Source organism: Manis javanica, chromosome 3 (assembly GCF_040802235.1).
Source record: "Manis javanica isolate MJ-LG chromosome 3, MJ_LKY, whole genome shotgun sequence".
In the NCBI taxonomy this organism is placed as follows: Eukaryota; Metazoa; Chordata; class Mammalia; order Pholidota; family Manidae; genus Manis; species Manis javanica.
In genome coordinates, this window is record NC_133158.1 from 197,626,681 (window position 1) to 197,648,547 (window position 21,867).

The following is a 21,867-nucleotide window of genomic DNA, read 5'->3' on the forward strand; positions in this document are numbered from 1 at the left end:
TTTCCAGAAGTGAAGGAAATTGAGTGGTTGGTAGATTACATGTGAATGAATGATTAATTCCAGCTGAACTCTGAGGATAGCATGGTAAATAGTGTGAAGGACTAGTGTTCTTTGGTTGGCAATTCTAATGTCTTATACATTCCATTTGTTTGATTTCATTACAAAACCCCCAAATATTCATCACTTGACTTACATTTCTTTTCCCAGTCTTCCTTTCTGTCTCTCATTTACTAATTATTATAATCAGAAGTTATTTTTAATTTAAATTCCAGAACTGAAATTCTGGAGTTTGCTGTTTTGGGGAAAATGTAAGTTCTGATGGCCAGGATCCTCACCTGAACCTAACCTTCTTGATGATATAATTGGCCTACTTCTGGGCTCCTGCTTCCACACCTGTTGGTAATGAGCTATTACTGATTGAGTCACTATGTAAAGAGCTCTGCTCCCCCCACCCTTCTCTGGGTGGAGGTGTATTATGGACCTGCAGACTGCTGGTTGCAGATGTGATTCTAGTGCTCAACCTACCTCCAGGAGAGGACAGCCGGGTATAAACCCTTTTATCCCAAGAATATTCTGTTGTCATTTCTCAGTCTCACCAAATCCATAGTGAATCTGCCTGGGGCTGAAACCTTCAGGTGAGATAGCTGTAATCGGTTTAGAGACTAGATTTTGCATAAAGGGAATAGTTATGAAACTCAGAGATGTTACAGTTTGTCCAAAGTCACACAGTAAGTCTGGTTCCCCATCTAGAGATTTATCTAGAGTAATTAGAAGCAATGTTGGATTTTTTTACATGCTTGAATTGCCTGTCTAGAAATCTTCTTCAATTCTATACTACTTTTTTTTAGCAGTATAACTGCATTTATTTTTTATTTTGGATGCAGTCTTAATATGATTTAGTTATATGGCACCGTGGAAGGCTTTCAGTTTAGCACTTAAATGTATTACTGTTGTGTTATTAGTTATTATAGTAACACAAACTTACTTCCTTTAGCATCACTGTAAAACTGACTCCCTAGATATCTGTGTCAGATGTCATGACCTTTCCCCCCATCCTTTTGCTCCTTCACTTTTCCACAGTGATTTTCACTGTTGGTCATACTGTCCACTGAGAGTGACAATCATATTTTATTAATTGCTATTTCCTACGTCTCTCCTCTCTAGGAGTTAGCATAGCTATTTTCACAAGTAGATAGTCCTTAAATAAAGAAAATGAACTAATATGCATATTGAGTATCATAGTGATACTCCAGGGAGTGCCTGTCTGGGTTTGAATATTGACTATGTACTTCCAGCTACACAACCTTGGGATGGTTAATCTCTATTTCTCCACTTCAGTTTCCTCATCTATAAAATAGTCCTCATCTAAAAAATAGAAAAATAATAGTTCTTGATTTGTGGGGTGGTTGTGAGAGTAAATGAAATATAATAGTCCTTATACAACATTCAGTACACTTAGCATATGGCTATTTTTAAGACTCAAATTTATAAATTTTTTTTCTCTATTTCTTCACCTGAATATATTTCTCAACCCACCATGTGTCTTTACATAAGTGTGTCTTTTGAGCTCTGTAGTCACCCTCCAAAGAAAGCGAGGCAGAAGTTAAGTTCTTTCCCTGAATAGGCGCCTCAGGCCCCATGAAATCTGGGGGCAAAGAGGAGAGTAAGGAAAGGGTGCACTTCAGGATACAGTTGAACCCTGGCTCCATACCTGTAACTTACAAGATCTTAGGTAAGCTGCTTTCCTCACATATAAAAGAGAATGGTCACAGTACTTCACTAAAAACAAACAAACAAAATCCCAAAATAACAGTTCTGAGGCTTACGGGCTGAGATAATTCCTAGGGAATGCTAACCAACACCTCTGGTATGTTACAGTCAATAAATATTAACATTCTGTTTTCCATTCATTTCTCCAAAATTTTTATATTTTGTTATTTTAAATCTAAAATTACATAATGCATTTGACTGCGCTCTTTTTGTTAGCATTGACATACCAGTGAGTTTGTAAATATTTCTTAAACAGACGGTTTCATCTCATGTTCTCTGTATCTTTAGTGTATTTTTACTATACCAGAGCTAGTAGCTGGAAGGTGCTTCATAGATATATGACTTAATATTTTGTCATGATATTTCAATCTATATGTTAGTCCCACTCTCTGTACAAAATAGAAAATAATAGGTATTTAAAAGTATTTATGTATATTCTTTTGAGACCCTAGGACCTAGATTGTTTAAAGCAGAACCTTCGCCTTTTCTGGACATCTTTCTTACTCTCTATGAAATGGATGAGATTTCTGGAGCCCTTGGTGTTCCTATTTACATTAACTAATGATTGCTAAATTATTTTAAAATAGTAGGCTCTCCTATAAGAACTAAGGCTTGTGATGATAATGAGGGTAATGATGCTGATATGTATAAACGAGGCTGTTTGTATTCATTGGTATGTGCTGTCCTGGTGCAGACATTTCTCTGGGAACTATTTCCTTTCTGATATATGCAGTTCATTTACTCTATACTTTTAGTCCTAAATTTTAGTAATTGCAAAACATCTGAGGAGAGCACAGGGTGAAAAAAAACACTCAAATGTGTTTTTAGAGTATCTTTGTGTTAGTAATTTTTTTGAAAAATATTGTACCTCTTGTTATTAAAAAAATCTGTGATTTGCAGTTTAATTCAAAAAATGCACTTAGAACTTGAAAACTCTGAAAGTATACAATTACAGTTTTTTTTAAATTCCAGAGCAAGTTAAACTGGGTAAAATAGTGACCAATATTGAATCAGTGAGTAAAAAAATGGAGAAAGAAAAGCAAAAGCACTATGGGAAGCCCAGGTAATGTATAATTAGCTAATCTATAGAGAATATATACCTTTCTTCTACTTTGCCAACATTTCCTGACCAATTGTCATGGTTTCTCAAGTCTATTAACACCCCTTGCATGAGGCTAATTTATCCTTCTGCTTGAGTCCCTCAAATCATATCAATTATCAAAATTTTAGTTTTCAGTTTAATTAACTTTTGAACTGGAGGATGTCTGAGTAGTTAAACAAACCATCTGGGTTTTATAGTGCATAAGCTTAAATCCAATTTATAGCTTTCTTGAGCAAAATACCATATTTTATGATAATATTACACAAGTTTGCAATTTTAATGACTCATCTGTAGCACTTATGGAACACAGTTAAGTTATAATTTTTCTTTTTTAATATAATAATTTAAAGTTAGTCTTTTTCTAACTTTAGAAGGTGAGGCTGATTCTATAGAACATAGTTTGAAAACAGGAATTTTGAGCATTGCTTCTATTTTCCAAAGGTGTCTGGAGATGGGTCAATTATTTTTTGAATTATTCCACTAAATAGCTTCATCATTTTCAAGGTAGCTACAATTGTAGATGTGATTGTTGACCTTAAAAGATACAGATAGAATCTCTAAAGGCCCCTCAATACATTTTATAGAACATTTGTACTTGCAGAATATTAATAAGCTCTGTTAAATATGATTTTCAGCAGTTTGTTTTACATTAATTTATTATGTGACATAGTTAGAAATTTGGGACAATTGGCATAGTTATAAATAGTAGAAATTTGAGAAAACGGTGCCATGGCTATAAAGAATGTCATGGATCTTCCATGTAAACTGTGCTGAACACTGGAAGATTTATGCTCAAAAGAAACTAGGTTCTTAAGTGTAATATGATATGGAAATTTGGAAGAGTGGAATGTATGTATAGCTTTAATACCAGAGGTTTGGTTTTATTCATGGTAAGGGAAGACATTAATTGCAAAGGAAAAGAAATGATTGCATTGGGAATTTACTGTTTTTTTTTTTTAAATTTACTTTCTGCCTTTACTTAAATAAACCACGATTCAGACTGGTCTAGTGGTATAGTACTGTTCAAAGAATAGTTAATACACCAATTTAACCACATACTTTGTAATTTTAAGTAAGCTTTTAATAACTAAAAAAGCTAACTGAACTAATTTGAAAACCTGCCATTTTCAGTATATTTAGATGGGACTGTTAATCCAAGGAAGAATAATGATAATTGAGGGACAAGTGGAACACTCATTTAGTAATAAATTTGATCAGGTATAATATCTTTCAGCATGTCTTTCTCAAGAGAGTTGAGTATTTTCCAAAGACTTGTTTGTTCTGCAGCTGGTAGAGGATAAAGGTCTCTTGACACCCTAATGTTCTATATTTAATGAAAACATGTCCTGCCTAATGAGGACGGTCAATATCTTTTTAAATTAAAGAGCAAGTACACGTACTTCCAGTGACATCCCAGGACACATAAGGCCTGAACTTGAATCCACCAGGGCAGCCTTGTCTTTGTATTTTAGCTTGCTTATGGCAGTGACTTGTTTCTTGTTAGCTTCATTTCATTAATATTGAAAGTGTGATGGCAATGCAGAAGGAAAGACAACTAAGTGTTTTGGGACATGGTGACTGAGGGCTTTAGAAGACCTGTGATTAACTAGGTGAATACAATGTCAACAGACTGAAGTTTTTATTGAAATCTAGTTCACCGCATAATGAAGACGAGGAAACTCAGCATGAGGATATAAGCAACAGAAATGAAAATAGAATAAAATAGAATCAGTCAGGAAAGAAGGGAGGCAATTGTTAATGCAGGGACAGGCTCTAGGACTAATTAGCATGAATTGCGCAACTCTTTGTGCATTGAGAAGTTTCTGTTCAAGACAAACAGATACCTATGAGAGTAGTTGTATATAAACTACTGAAAATTTCCCTGAAGATGCCTTGGTGAATACTAATTATTAAGGTAGCACACAGTATTTTTTAGGTAGGCCATAAAAATGTTGGCCCAACAAAAGAAATTTCCTTGGACAATATGTGAAGAAATATGAATGAATCTTACAAATGTGTGATTTCTTTCTTTTCCCAAATTTCTCTGTTTGATTTGAAAAGGGAAAACAAAATTGAATACTTCTGCATTTTCAAATTTAAGTTTAGGGACTTGATTTTCTTATTGTACCTTGGAATTCTAACTTCAAAGATTGATTATCATATATTAACAAACTCTTTTTATGATAATATGGTAAATATGATTGCATTTTAAATGTTAATTTTACATCCAGGAAATTAATTTTTATGATCTTATATATTAGAGCTAATATTTTAGCTAATATTTGAAGGTATGGCAACTGCATTTTTGTAATTCAGGCAAGTGAGCCTGTACTTTTTCTCCTAGAGTTATGATCAGTGGGAGTTTTTCATGTGTTACATAACAATTTGTGTTTAGGTTATTCTGATCAATTTAATAGCAGAATAGGAATATTATAAAATAATGAATCAAATCCCTCATGGCATTTCACATTTGTGTTGAAACCACTCTGCCATTTCACCTTAATGTTTGTAATATATTTTGCTTAAGAGGATGAATTGTGGTACTTCTATTAGAATATTTCATTGATAGGGAATCATTCAAATGCAATTAGTAGTTCTAATATGGAGATTTAAATGCCACTTAACCATAGATGAGATCAAAGAAAGCAAAGCAAACTAGGACTGATCAGTGTATTTTGGCACTGTTCTTGGTGGCGTACAAATAAATTCCAGAATTTTAAATGAAGTTTTGTAAAGCTTCCTGCATACTCTAGCCTCTTGTATTTTCTCTTGACAATATGGTTTTGTCATGTTATGGATAACTAAGTTCTTTGGTCAACTGCATGGGTGTGGCCATATGAGTGACAGCTAAACCAATGGGTCCTATAATTCAGTTGTTTGCTTACTATTTTTTGCATGCCTACTATAAGCCAAGTATAAAACTCTGATCAGGATAGTTAGTCTCCTCCCTCATAGAATATAGTTTTTTGATGGTCAAAATATTTTCCAATACTAAAAATTTCTATAACACTTATGCATATTTGAATTAGCAATTTCATTTCTAGGCATTTGTAATAATAAGTTCATAGGACAGGTGTACAAATATGACTGTTCAAGATTTTCATACTTGTTTATAAGTAACAAAAAAGTGGAAGCAACCCAGATATCCAACAAAAGAAGACTGGTTAATAAAACCTGTTAAGTCCTTTCAGTGGAATACTAGGTGATGGGCCAAATAACAATGTGCATCTTTGTATATTTACAAAGAAAGATTCATGATATATTAAGTATGAAAAGATAAGCTAAAAAAGTTCATGTACATTTACATACACATAAACATAGAGGAGAGAAGGAATAGATTACATGTTAATCGTGACAAATGGAGTTGGTATATAAAGTAGTAGTAATAAGGAGCTTAGTTCCTGATGTCCCACTCCCTGGATTCAAACCCTCTTTCCACCCATTTCAGATGGGGACAATCTGAACTGTATATTAACTCCTAAATGTCTTAGTTTTTTCATTTATAAAATGGGTATCAAATAGTAAATACTGGAGTCTTGTGAGGATTAAATGCTATAAGACACATAAAGGGCTTAGGATAGTGCTTAACCTGTGGAAAGCATTTAAGGGTTTGCAGTTATTACTAAAATATTAGGGTGGTGAATTAGGGGTAATTTTTATTTTCTTCCTTTTGCTTATTTACATTTTTTAAAGTTTCTACGTGTTACCTAGTATTTTATTCAGCTGACTTGGTTGAAGCTCTTCAAGTCATGACAGGAAATTATGTTACTTAAAAATCTCTTGTACAACAGAGAAGAAGTAGATACAATGGTCGTTCATGTTTCTGCTTTTTGTTATTTTTTCGTTCAGAAAGCAAATTTTTCTATTTGTTATATTCAGAGCCAGCAAAATTTCATGTTTCATCTTTCAATATTGTATATCTATTATACATGTTTATATATTTTCAATAATAAATATTTATAGCAGGACTGCTATGTGCTTCTTTGCAGAGCACTGGGGGTACAACAGCTATAGGCTCTATTGACAGAAGAAAACGTTAGTCTTGAAAGTTTGTGTTGAAAAATAGGGACTTTTAATCACTTAAAACATTAACTTTGTGTTTTGGAAACAGAATGTTGGACTCATCATATGCCTTCCCCGTCATTAATCTTGGCTTGCGACCCATGACCTCCTCTTCTATGGGGCTTCCAAAAGAAAATGGTGAGTCTTACTGCATAAATGTTGGTGGTAACAGAGTGATTTTCATTGCTTTACATTTACTTAAAATGCAAAGTCAAATGGCTAGAATTGAACATTCATTACCTTTATATTTCATTTCAAATAAGATAAGATTTCAGAAACAACTACTACTGACCAATTTTCAGCTCCTTTATTTGAATGTAAGATATTTTTTTAAAGTATGTGAATATTGAAGGTTTTAGAAAATTAAAAGGATACATTCTTGATAGTTAAAAGGTTTCTCTGTAGTTGAGTTATTGCTGTTTTAAAAAATACATAATTCTCCAAAAGAAAATATAGATGATTCTTTAAAGTCCTGTAAGTACGATTGAGAAACTCTCTTGAACATGGTAAGTTACCTGAAGAGCTGGGAGCTATTGATTCAAAGAAACTATTTTGTAATTTCCCCTCTTTTTAACTTGTTCATGTTTTTGAGCTCTAAGCTGTCACTAAGAGAAAACTCTTCTTGGAGAGTGAGACATTGGTTTTGGAGGAAAATTCTGAAAATTTGCAGAATAAATTCCTCCTTGGGTTTTCAAGGCACTCTTGCATTTAAATTTCCGATACAACTACAATTTTATCAGCCTTTATTTGTTTGGATTATTATAGAAGGAATTCAAGCATCATATGGAAAGTTGTGAAACACATTTTCATTAATTCAACCAGTATTCCCCAAAACTATTGATATTTTGAATATAATGTCAGAATTTTGAACATAGGGAATAGGTTTTGTTTTTTAAAATTTCATTGTTATAATACCAGCAACCAGGCCAGAGCCTGCCCTCTAAATCATTACACCATGCTAAAAAATTAAAATAAAATAAATCGGTATATTGATCCATTGCTTAAATTCTTTTAAGGCTAAATCAGATACTTAGAGGTTCCAGGGTAGTGAAATAATGTGGGTGTCAATTTGCGTCTAGAATTGAATATGTATTGTGGAGAAGAAAATGCTGTCAAAAAATCCTCATTAGGCATGGGGTCTAATGGGTGAAATAGTTTTAATAGATAATCTTAAAATCATATAACCTTGAAAGTTGAGGTTTATAGCCCTTCACTACCTTATAAGTGAAAGTTCTAAAGTTTTGTGACATTTAGAGTTTATTCAGGATCATCCTAAGGATTGATAAAAGCCTCTATCTTCAAATACCATCAACCTCAGATAAATCACATGTGTCTTCCCCCTTGCAGGGGATCTTCTTAGCTCACTGAAGTGTTCAGTAATTCTCACGGCTTTAGTCTGAATGTAAAAATTTATTTCAGATTTCTTTTTCTGTGTACATGGAGCTTACTAAAAAGGGATTTGACCCCTATTTGTTTAGTGCTAAAAAAAAGATAGAACATCTTTCTAAAATGTTGTTGAGAGAATCCCAGGTACTCCTACAGATTTATTGTGAGTGGAAGGCTGGCAGAATGGGCAGCAAACATCTACATGATATGTTTTGAAATTTGCTGAAAGTTCTATCTGTGCAAAAATATTTGGCCAAAGACTCTTTATATGTATCATAGTGACTGTTAGGCATTAATGAATATTTGTTGAATGAATGAAGATAAACTAAAAGAGGCCATCCAAATGGTATATACTTCTAAATATAACTTGTGTCTGTTACTGCATAATAGGCTAAAACTTGATAAATGCTAAACGAAAAATGAATTTGGAAAAGTAAAACACAGAAATAATGGCAATGAATATAAACATGCAAAAGAATAGTACCAGGTACTATTTTTTTTTACAGTTCTTATTTATGCTGATTATATGTGGACTGCAGAGATACCATAGAAATAAGTAAAATATTATATATTTAATTTATATCCTTTAAAGCCAAATAGTTGGCAGATTATTAATGTTAATAATACTCTGAGTACTCATATAACTTCATGGGTAGTTATAAGGTTAAATGTGCTGACAGTGTAAGTGATTGCAATAAAAATATTTCCAAGTGCTATAGTGTAGCTATTCATTTTTACTCCTTAAAATGAAATGTATTTTTAATCAAAAAAGAGTGGGAATTTTTATCACTGCTTTGTTGTATGTGAAATTTTGTTTTATTTTATTTTTAGCCAAACCACTCTTTTATAATTGCAACATTTTTTTATAAGGGCAGAAATACCTGAAGGTTTGTGGCCAGCAATTTACTTTATGTAAGCTGTTACTAAAATGTGAAAAACATTGATTTCCTTTTTGAATAATCCAGGTGTGGTCCTGCCTGGCTTTGCATCTTGGGTGAGAAATAATGAATACTTTTGTGTTTGTTAATTTTTTAGTTCATTTTAAGGTCATAGTCTAAAAATTGGCACAGCAGAGCTTTTCTCCATATCATTATTGTAACTGTTCTGTAAGTTACAGCGTCACTGAATGTCTGAAACAGTCACTGAGGTTTATTTGATAACAGAATGTAGCTTAAATTGTGAGAAAATGTAGATCTTGTGGTTTTTTCTGGAGTCTGTGGTAATTTACTGGGCCTTTAAAATTGCCCAGTTCTTTTTTAGAATAAATAAATTATTCTTATTAAAGGCAGAAGGAAAGGTAATTAGAACATACGAATTAAGACAAAAATTTCTAGTCACATGACTTATATATAGTACTATAAAATGTATATTATACTGCTTGGGTGCTTACCTTTTAAAGCAGTATAGTAGCTCCTTCTTCTCTATCAGGGATATATTCCAAGACCCCCAGTGGATGACTGAAACTGCAGATAATCCCAAGCCCTCCATTACTATGTTTTTTCCTGTACATACATACTTATGATAAAGTTTAATTTATAAATTAGGCATAGTAAGAGATTAACAACAATAATTAATAATAAAATAGAACAGTTATAACATTATAGTTTAATAAAAGTAATGTGAATGTGTTCTTTCGCTCTCAAAACATTTTATTTTATTGTACTCGCCCTTCTTGTGAAGATGTGAGATGGTAAAATGGCTACATGATGAGATGAAGTGAGGTGAGTGATGAAGGCATTGCGACATAGTGTTAGGCTTCATTTGACCTTATGAACATACATCAGGAGGATCATCTGCTTCTGGACAGTGACTGACCGTGGGTACCTGAAACTGTGGAAAGCAAAACCCGGGACAAGGCCAGAACGCTGTATAGCATAATGATGAGAAATGAAGGCACTGGAGTTATTCTAGTTGCTCTAACGAGGTTTTATTCCGGCTTTGCCAGTTTCTAGCTGGGTAGCCTCATCCAAATACTTTATTGCTCTGTGACTCAGTTTCCTCATTGGTTAAGCAGGGAATAATGACAATACCAACCTCAAAGTTTTTAGATAATGCTTGAAAAGTGCTCTGTCCCCACCTGTGAGGATGTTTATTCCTCTGCTGCTCTCTCAAGTGGTGATGGTTCTCTCTCCCACCCCTCACATCTGTGGGGTTGGAGGTGCAGAGGTGACCTCCTTATATGTCATGCTGTTCTCAGGGCATTCTCCCTTCCTCTTTCCTAAAACTCTCAGCTTTGAATCTTATGTCATCAAATTATATCCTCCATTATCTCTCCTTGTTACAGAAATTTACTTATTTGTATCCGTTCTCTCATACTTTAAAGAATTTAGACCCTAGATCCTTGTAAATTTCTCTAGCATTAGTCTTGTAATAACTATTTGATTTCAGTATCCAAATAAATAAGCTCTTTAATTCATTGGCTTCTCAATCCCTTAAACTCTTTTCCTCTGATGATTTTTGCCTTCCATCACCCTACATATATCCTCTGATAGTCATGGCCTAGACACCTTAGAAGTATTTCTAAAATCTTGCTTTGAAGAGCACCACCATGTAACTGGACCACCTTCTGAACTTTCAATATTTTTTAAAATACTTTCACTGGGAATCTTGGGGTCCCCAGTATTCCTAGGATGCCTGGTGATCAATTTTTTACTTTTTCCTCTATATATTCATTCCCTTGATTATCTAATCCATTGTTTAAATACCATTTACATGGTGCTGACTCCAAACATATCTCCAGCCTGGCTGTTCTCCTTAACTCCAACTCATGTTCACTACTTAATCATCATTTCTACCTGCATTTTTAATAAGCACTTAAAACCCAATGTGTCCAACTCAGGAACTTTGTACATGTCATTCTCTTTGACTGGAAAATGCTTTGCCTTAAATGTAGTAAGCACCACTCCTACAATTCAGGGCTTTGTCCAAATCTTCATGAAGACAGATAGTTCTGACTGATATATTCACTACTAAATCTCTTAGAACCAGAATCATCCTTGGCATATAGGAAGTGCTCACTGAATTTTGTTGGATGAATGAAAGTACTACTGTTAAATTGCTAACAGAATGGTACCAATTTTCATATTATATTATTCAATGAGGAAAATTATCTAATTTATTACAATAAGTTTTTTCACCCATGGAGCCCAAATATACTATTTTCATTTTGAATAAAAGATACAGCTAAAAATATACAACTCTGTGCATGTATGTGTGTGTATTTCTGAGAATTTTGTGAGCAACTATGCAAGGAGAGGTTTTTGGGTACAAAACACCTAAAAATGTTAGTGAAATATTAGAAGGTAACTTAAAAAATATGGCTGAAACTGGGAGGAAAAGCATTAAAATAATAAAAACAAAAAACAAAGTCTAATTCCATAGGGGTTTTTCTACTTTAGTTTGCTTTTAGGGCTCATACCTATTCCTGGTGGCCTAGAACTTTCCTAGTTCAAACAAACAAACAAAAACTGTCATCACTTTTCTCCCCTTTCCTTCCTATCTGTCTAACTGTCTATCTATCTATCATCTATTTAGATAAATGTATGTAGGCATGTATTTATTGTCGGGCCCCAGGTATCCTGAATTAGGTTAATAGATATCCTTGTTTCAGGATGCATTATCATCACTTGTCAGTGAATTGCCCTATTTAATTTTATTATTTGTATTGTTCAATATTATAATGGAGACAAAATTATCCCACAGCAAAAGGACTACAATATTGATAGCAACTAACATCTACTTCAGTGGCCCTCCCAAATCTTATCCCTTTGCTTTCACCTTAGATTTGGAGGAATACTATTAAATTCTTGATACTAATCCTTTGCTGGTTATGTTGTGGCTAATCTTTTCACTTTCTTTGAGGTAACTTGCTAAAAATATTGATATAAACGTAGTAAAACAACAAAAATGTTATCCTTTCTGGGACAATAAAATGACTTTAAAGTGCTTTAGGTTTGTTCTTCCTCTATTCTGAATTTCTTATTATCTTGTTCATTATTTCAGTTTCATCTTTTTTTTTTTTTAGCTTTAATCTCACAAGCCATGCCGTAATGATCATTTTGTAATAAAAATAATGTTCATTTAGATTTACCTGCCTCCATCTGGATTAAGACTTGGGAAAAACTTGTAAGTACTTCGAATGAAATACAGATGGAAATAACGTATGTCCTTTTTATTTAGGCCTTTTACGTTGTCTCGGTAATATTTCATAGTTTACTTCATATACTTTTTAAAGATATGTTCCCATGCATTTGATGTTTGTTTTTGATTCTATTTTAAATGATATTTAAAATTGTATTTTAGCCCCAACCCCTTTTCTGGAATATGGAAATACAGTTGATCTTTTTATATGGAACTTAAGTCTTTATGGTATTTATAAATTAACTTACAACTTCTAGTAGTATCTGGTTTATCTGTTGATTCTTTTAGACTTTCTATATACACAATCATGTTGCCCATGAATAATGACAGTTGTTCATTTTCTAAACCTTTATTCATTTTCCTTGTTCTAGACCTTCCATTAATTTTTATTTTACTTTCTTGCATTGGTTAAACTCCCCTGCACAATGTAAAATGGTGATTGAATATGTTTTACCATTTGCTACCTCAGAAGGAATTATTACATATTAGCAGTGAATATGATGTATAATATTTATTATAGACTCTTTTTGTTATATTAAAAAGTTACTAGTTCACTAAGAGTTTTTTTATTATGAATCAATGTTGAATTTTATCATATGATTTTCTTTTTATCTGTTATGATTTTATGATTTCTGTCCTTTTTTTTCTCTTAATGTTGTGAATTATACTCACTGATTTTCAGATTTTAAACTAAATTTCAACCTTGGAGTAAAACTAGTTTGAATTTAATTTTCTAATACCCTGTTGAGAGTTTTTTCTTTTATATTGAAGAGAGAAATGGCCTGTAATTTTCCTTGTTGTCGTGTTCTTGTCAGGATTTGGTATTGAGGTGATAACATTATACAGTAAGCTGGAAATTATTCCCTCTTTTTCTGTTGTCTGAAAGAATTTCTGTAAAATTGTGTTATTTTTTTCCTTAAATATTGGGGAAAAGTCACTGGTAAAGTCACCTTGCCTTGAAATTTTTTTTCAAGGAATTTAAAAATCACAGATTAAATGTCTTTAATAAAATAAAATTAAGTAATTTAAATAAATTAAATGAAATTAAACTGTTTTGATCTATCAGTTTTAGTAAATTATGTTTATGGGGGTATGTCTAAAGTGTGTCAAAAGTATTGCTGTCAAGTTGTCTGTAATAACATTTGTACTGATGTCTCCTTTTTGATTTTCAATATTGATTATTTACGCTCTTTTTCTTCCTCTCTTCCTCTTTGTCTTTGGTCACTTTTGCTAAAGGTCTGCCAATTTTGCAATTTTCTTTTTCTTTTTAAACCAACTTTTGGCTTTACTAGTTTTCTCTATAGCACATTGTCTTCTATTTCACAAATTTCTATTAATTGTTGTATTTTCTTGCTCTGCATGTTTGTCAGCTCTGGCTGAGCACTTTCTTAGAGTCCCTAATATTTGTTAGTTGATTTTGCTTCAGCATTTATTTATAACAATGAACATTTTCTAAATATTATCTAACTAGAGTGATAAGGTCTATCAATAAAATGGACAAGTTTTTTGAGGACAACAGTCTCCTTTAAAAATAGGTGATAGGATGGTAGACAGATGGGATCTCAAAAAGTACTTTATAAATTGCTCTCATTCCCCTGTGAAGATAGCTTAAAATAAACAAAACACTTGCCATTAGACTCACACTGTGTTAAGATCAATAGCACATTTTTTAGGTTTTGTTTTTTTCTATTAAAAAATACGTATAACCATATAACATCTGGAGAAAAGAAAAACTTGTCCATTAATGTCATCACCCTCTCATAGCCATGATTAACAACTTATTTCTTTCCAATTTTGTTCCCTTTGTGGCTATACAATTTTAATTTTTTCTAGTGAAGTTCAATATAATAGTTTTATTTCATTAATTGGACATAAATGCCCATTTCATTTTTTCCTAGTGATTGTAAGAGAATTCTGCCCCATGAGTTAATGCAAACTCTCCAGCTTTTTCAGCTGCCTGCCCCACCTGGGGTCATTCACTGTAGTAGTCAGCCTGGGTTACCATAACACGATGCCACACTAGACTGGGTAGCCTAAACAACATAAATATTTCTTTATTGTTCTCTAGGCCATAAGTCTGTGGTCAGGGTGCCAGCATGACTGGGTTCTGCTGAGAGCTGTCTTCCGAGTGTGCAGATGGCTGCCTTCTAGCTGTTCCTCACATGGCCTTTCCTCAGAGCCTGCATTTAGAGAGACCACTGGCCTCTTTATCTGTCTGTCTATCTATCTATCTATCTATCTATCTATCTATCTATCTATCTATCAATGTCTGTCTGGCTATCTATCTATCTATTTATTCAGGTATCGTTAATGTGCAATTACTTCAACAATATTATGGTTACTAGACTCCCCCTATTATCAAGTCCCCCCACATACCCCATTACAGTCACTGTCTATCAGTGTAGTAAGATGCTATAGAATCACTACTTGTCTTCACTGTGTTGTACAGCCCTCCCCCTGCCCTCCCCCTACATTATGTCTGGTAATCATAATACCCCTTTTTCCCCCTTATCCCTGCCTTCCCACCCATCCTCCCCTTTGGTAACTGTTAGTTCATTCTTGGGTTCTGTGAGTCTGCTCACTGGCCTCCTCTTAGAAGTAACTGTGAACTAATCCCATCATAAGGACCCGACCCTTAGGACTCATCAAAACTTAAATATTTCCCAAAGGTGCCATCTCCAAAAATCATCACACTGGGATTGTATTTCAACATATGAGTTCTGGGACACACAGTTCAGTTCATGGCACCCAGTATCAGAGGAAGAAAAACCATATTCTTTGTTCCCACCTTCTGACATGTGAAGGCAGCTGAATGAAAGGAGGGAGGGATTCTCAGCTCATTTTGTAAGTGGAGAATTGATTTTTTAAAATAATAAATTGAAACATTTTAAATAGATTCAGTTTTATGCAGAAATCCATTACATCATAACAGTTGGAGTGGGAGATAGATGCTTGCCTTATGTACATTTGCCCTTCTAATTCTGTGGTCACTTATTTCCCAAAATTCTCCTGTAATCATTAATTACATTCTGATTATTTTCATTATTGATGTAATTTGAGTTATTTTTTATACCATAGTGATTCAAAAAATAATTTGAAACAGCTGATACTAAGATACTTAACATATTTTTACTTTTTGCCACGTGGTTACTGTAAACAATAATTAAAGGGGTAGATCTTTATAATGAAATAATGGAATAATTTTACAAAAATAATAATAATAGCATAGCATCATATCATACTGGTAATAAGTTTCTTTTAATAGTTTACCTCCATGATTCTCATGGTTTTCAGGCATGGCCAGTCTAACTTTTCCCATCTTTCAGATGAGAAAACTGAACATCAAAAAGTGCAATTAGTTAAGGTCTTACGTATATGGCTTCTGATGCTCAGTTCTTGTTCCATTTTATTGTATTGCTTTATATGTGTTCATGTTGTCTTAAAAGTATTTATGGCTATTTTGCCTTGAAATATAAAATTGTGATATTTTAAGGCTCTATTTCAAGGAAAAACAGTGATTCAATATAGGATGGGCTTATAAATGAGAATTTTTGGGGACATACAATGTTATGAACTAAAGAATAGTGTGAATTTGTATGACTTGAGTTTTGGTCCATCTGATCCCATATGGTCTAAATTTGTTTTTTTCACTACTGTACATATTTTGGAGAATTACATTTTCAATCAGTCTTACAGGTTTATCAGTGTTACTGCAACTTATATAATTTTAAATTGTTAGGCTTTATGTTGAATTATAAATTAGTTTTATTGCCTTTTCAGTATGTAATAATGTAATAGGAAAGTAGCTTCCTTATTCCCCACTGCTCCTGTTAATAGACATTTCATAAAAACACGTTTTTTATTGTCTGCAAACACATCTTGCCTCATCTTCTTTAGGAAAATGTGAAAAGTATTTTTAGTGTTTCAGATTCTAAACAATCACAATTTTTAATCCTGGGAGAAATTCACGCTATGCTATTAAAGGTATTCAGCAAATCTCTAAGAGATACTTGTGGGATGGAAAAAGGCTGTTTTCAATCTATTACAAGAATACCTTTATTTTGAATCCAGATATTTCTTTCTTTGCTGTGTACTTTGCAGAGACAAGGAAAACCAACAGAGTTTAGCTTCTTTTTTAGTTAAGCTAATTTCTGAAGTTTCAAGAGAGATTGACTGTATAGTCAAGAATTGATGGTGGCAGGAAGATACGTTCCACAGTGGATTATGTATATCATTAAAAATAATCTTGAAATGTAACATTTTAAAACTATAGGTAGGTAATTCATTTATATATCCTGAAGCAAGATTAAGAGGACATTTTTAGATCAGTGATGTACAATAGAAATAAAATATGAGACACACTTACAATTTAAAATTTTCCAGTAGCCACATTAAACAAAGCAAAGAGAAACAGAGAAAGTAGATTTTAATATACTTTAATTTAACCTAAAAATACAAAATCTATCATTTCAATATGTACCCAGTATGAAAAATTATTAGCAACATATTTAAATATTATTTTTCTTAGTCTTTGAAATCTGGTATATAATTTAATTTATGGCACATTCCAATTCATACCAGCTACATTTCAAATGCTCATAGTAACATGTTACTGACAGCACAGCTTTGGATTTTGGGCTTCATTGGACCTTGGTCACTCATTTCTGTGATAATGCTTGGCATGTAGTAAATGCACAATGAATGTTTGAAGGAAAGAAGAGAAAAAATGGAAGCAAAGAAAGGTCACAGAGGTTTGTAGTCAGATAAAACTGATGTATCTTACTAGCTGAATGGTTTGTTAAGGTGTTTATCATTGCTAACCTTGGATTTCTTTTGTAGGAATGAGATACTTGTATCTGCCTTTCAGATTATTGTGAAAGAATCAAATGAGAGTAACATAGGTAGAGTCCCTACTTGGTTTCCTTCTGTCCCATTTCCTTTCTGAAATCCAAATCAAGTTATATCCACTTTTATTAGATCTTATAAATTGCCACCAAACATACTACATTTTTGCAGTTACAAGTGAGCGGAAAGAAGGGAACTAGAACCAGAGAGTAGGAGGTTCTTGGCATCAAGACTGTAGCCGAGGACAATTATGTTAAAGTGCTTAGCATGCTGTGGAATTAACTGCCTGTGATCTTAATTATAAATATTTAATTTATAAAACAGCCTTTAAACACACAGGCCTACATGCAGCTATAAGAACATTTTGGTAAATAAGTTGCAGTTTTATAGCCTATTTAAAATGTTAATGGTATAATAACTTCATACTTCTCACTTCCTTTCTGCTCGGCCCTGACCCACAGCTTAGGGACTTGCAGAAGGAAATGGAAGTATGATCTGTCCTCTTCTTTCCTACACTCATACAATACACAGTATAATATTGTGTAATTAATACACATACACAATATAACATACATGCAGAAATGTGCAAGAAACAAGTTTGAGCTTCATGGGCCAGCAAGCCTGGGGTCACACAGGACCCCACCTCCAGAAGGGGATCAGCACTTGGGATTTAACGTTCTGTGATCGTCGTCTTGAAATTCGTGATACTTTGACTTTTAAATTTGTGGTTTGTGAGTGAGTCTGTTAGGATAATCGGACATGCACTGGAAGCTTGGAGCCTTGGTTCCCAATTGGTTCCAGCTCCTTCCCCCTTCCCTGCCTGCCAGGGATTCCAACCCAGTGACTGGAGCTGCCCTCTGCCCCCAGTGTGGGCCTGGGTGCAGGGGCAAGAGGGTCTGACGAGTGTGTGCAGCCAGTGTGCCTAAGAGGGTCTGCGGCTTGTCCGGCAAGTGTCCCCATGCTCAAGGGAACACAACATTAAATAGCAAGCGAAATCTACATGGCAGGCAGACAGACTGCTGAAAAGAGAAAATCTGGTATGTGATGAATAATTATAAAGTTAACCCTGTGTAAGCACTACACAGGTCATAAAATAGAATATTGTCAGCACCCTGTAGTCACCCACTCCCACCTGTATCTTACCAATTGGAACACTCATTCATTCCTCAGCATTAACTACTAGCTTTAGTTTTGCGATAACAGTTTTCCACTTTTCTCTCGTTTTACTACTGTGAGTGTTGGAGAATTATATGCATCTATTTAAAAAAACTACAAATTAAATTGTATGGATGTATTTTCTGTACCTTACCTGTTTTGCTCAACATTGCATGTAAAATTTTTCCATGCTGCTGCATACTGTAGCTCGTTCCTTTTCACTGCTGGACAGTATACAGCTTTAGGGATACATCATCAGGTATTTAGTTTATTCTTGATGAACATTTGAGTTCTTTTCCCTTGAAGACTGTTATGAACAGTACTATGCATGTCTCCTGGTGTGCATGTGGAAGGAGTTCCCTAGGGTGTGCACCAGAGAGAATTTTCTGGTTTATGGGCTATTACAAGGTTGCACAAATTCATGTTCATACTTACAGACAATGAGCAGTCTCATTGTTTCACATCCTCTTCAACTCTTGGAGTTGTTAATATCATAAATTTGTGCCTGTCAGTTGGGATTCAGTATTTAAAAACTTTTATTTTAATTTTCATTTCTCTGATAATTGATTAGTTTGAGCACTCCTTTATGCTTCTTGGTCATTTGCATTTACAACTCTTATTCAATTACTTTTTTCATTTTTTGGGGGTTGTCTCCTTTTTCTTATGGCATTTTCAGAATTCCTTATGAAATGACACAGACTGCATCTTTATTAGTTGAATGTGTTGAAAAAAATTTCTCCAGCCCACATGGCTTAACTTTATGTGCTATTTGGTGGTGTCTTTTGTGAAATAGAAACCATATTTATCAATGTTTATTTTATGACTGTTTTTTGTATCTTGTTTGTAAACATGAAATTCTTCACATTAAATGAATGTCCATTATTGTCTTTCAAAATTGTTATAGTTTTTATGTTTTTATTTAGGTTTTTATGCTTATTGGAATTGATTTTTGTGGAAGGTGTGATAGATGGGTCCAGTTTCATTCCCTCCCCTGTCATAGAGACACTCGATAGTACTAGAAGTATTTACTGAAAAGTCCCTCATTTACCCAGTGGTCTCTGGGGCCACCTCTGTCATATATTAAATGTCCACATATGTATAGGTCTGCTTCCACACTCTGATTCTGTTTTATTGATTTCTTTATCTAGCCTTGGAAAGTACCATACTCCCCTAATTATTATATGTTTATAATAAGTCTTTCATCAGTATTTTTAGTTGCTAGTGATAGAAGGCAAATTTGCATAGCAGTTAATATTTCATGGGTTGAAGACATATTTTCTTTATACACTACTATGACTTTCCCATGAACAGTAATGAGATTGGTATGTATTTCTTCTTCCATCCTATTTTATTAGATATGTCTTTTCTCTTAGTGTACACCTTCATACTTTAAATATAACTATTTTTGATCATGTGATTTATTAATTGCAAAAGATACTTTTCCCCCTAAAAAATGTGTTAAAATCAATTACTTATATGAACAACCATGTCTTGTGAAATAAGCTTCTTTTCCCTCTCAAAATTTTGGTTAGTTACGTTATTTATTTATTTTTGTCGTCTAGGCTAGGATAAAAATCTTAGGTTACACTCATTTTTCTTGAGTATTCTGTAGACATTTTTCTACTGCCTTCTAGCTTGGAGCTTTGCTTTTTTATAGGCATATCATTCTTTTTGCCAGGCTGTTCAAAAAATTCTTTATTTCTGAATTTTTGTAATATTTCTGAGTTATGTTTTGGTGAGCATTATACTGTGACAATTTTTTTCCTGATATAAAGTATGTCCTTGAACTTGAAGATTGTAATCTTACTTTAGTTATTTTTTGTTAAACTATGTCTTTATTTTTGTTCTTATTTTATGTTCTTCTTTGCCTGTTTCCTATGTCTATCATTTTTCTTATAATTGTTTTATGTTCTTTATTATGGTTCATGTTTTCCTCTTCTGTCAATTGCATTTTCAATGTCCCATAACCTGTCTTCATTTCTGAAATGATTTTTTTCCTTTACTACTTCCTCCTTGAGCTCTGTCAATTCCAAGTGGTTATCTCTATTATCTCACCATATCTTTCTTCAGCTTTTATATCCCATTTTAGGGTGTTCTTTCAATAGATGCAATTATCATGTTTCTTCCGAAAACCTTCTTAGGCAATTTGTTTGGTTAAAATGTTTATCTTGTTTGGACGATATTTTTTTCCTGGCAGTGTTTTTCTCATGGTACTCATCTGTCACCTAAAAAAATACCTTTCTGTTTTATTTGTTTCTGCAGTGTTTTAATGTATCTTTTATGCTAGTTATTGTTATTTTTCTTTTTTATTACTCACTTTAATTGTAGTGAGTTTTTCCTGGTTCAGTCATTTGGAGGAAGTTTGTGTATGAGGGTGGCCAGGGTAGTGTTCCAGGTTAATGGGCAACACCTTTAATGACACAGATCTGTGTGTGTGAAAAGTCTTTTGGCTTTTACTTCTCCTCAGGCACTTTATTTCCACTCTAAAGCACAGGTCACATTGTTGACTGTCTCTCCTTACCCCCACTTCAGCTGGAGGTTGAGTCCTGAAAATATACCTTTTCTATGTGATTCTTCATTCAGTCCCATCTTCCTAACATCTTCGGACCTTGTGAAATGTGGTCCAGGGCGCTTCTGCTGTCAGAGTAAGCACCTTGTTTCCATTTTACCAAAGGGATTTGCATCTTAGGATGTGGCTACTTACTTGAGAGCTATTCTCTGCATCATCTGAGGTCAGCAAGTGTGGACATCTTTAACTTCCTCTTCTTGAACTTCCATTTGGCTTTATTTAGATTTGGAAGTTCTTTTCATATAATGTGCTTAAGGATTAGGGATGGCTTCTTAGTTCACCTAAGGAATTTTATTTTCTGATTTTTCATTTTTATTATTGGTTTTGGATTATTTTCAAGAGAAGAAGGGACAAAGACTATTTTTTCTCCACAATTTATAAATAAGAAGGCATGAAAATATTTTGAGGAACTCAAGCAAATGCCAAGAAACAAGCTACACTGAAAGAATTACAGTTCATATGTTAATGTTTAACATAAAGCATGTTACTATCTGTACTTTTATGTTAAAGATAGCCTTACAACTTCCTCAAAAGGTACTGGTAAGATATAAAATTAACAGTAACATTTTAATAAGGTTTATTAAAGAGCTGCTATAACATTTTACCACAAACTCAGTGGTTTAAAACAGCAGAAATTATTTCCTCACAGTTCTGGAGGTTGGAAGTCTGCAACCAAGGTATTGGTAGGGCCTTGCTCTGTCTAAAGCCTTGAAGGGACATCCTTTTTTATTTTTTCCAGCTTGTGATAACCCCGGACATTGCTTGGCTTGTGGGAGCAGAACTCCAATCTCGGTCTCTGATTTCATACAGCTGTCATTCTGGGTATCTGTGTGTTTCT

General features: G+C 33.6%; 1 protein-coding gene across 1 annotated transcript in view; it reads left to right on the forward strand.

The window, feature by feature from the left end:
* The window catches only part of IQCM (IQ motif containing M), a 195,188-nt gene that overhangs the window by 64,648 nt on the left and 108,673 nt on the right, over positions 1–21,867 (forward strand). The window contains exons 5-6 of the mRNA XM_073230501.1: positions 2,743–2,833; positions 6,984–7,072. Coding sequence (XP_073086602.1) covers positions 2,743–2,833; positions 6,984–7,072 — 180 coding nt within the window. The remainder of the gene's footprint in view (positions 1–2,742; positions 2,834–6,983; positions 7,073–21,867) is intronic.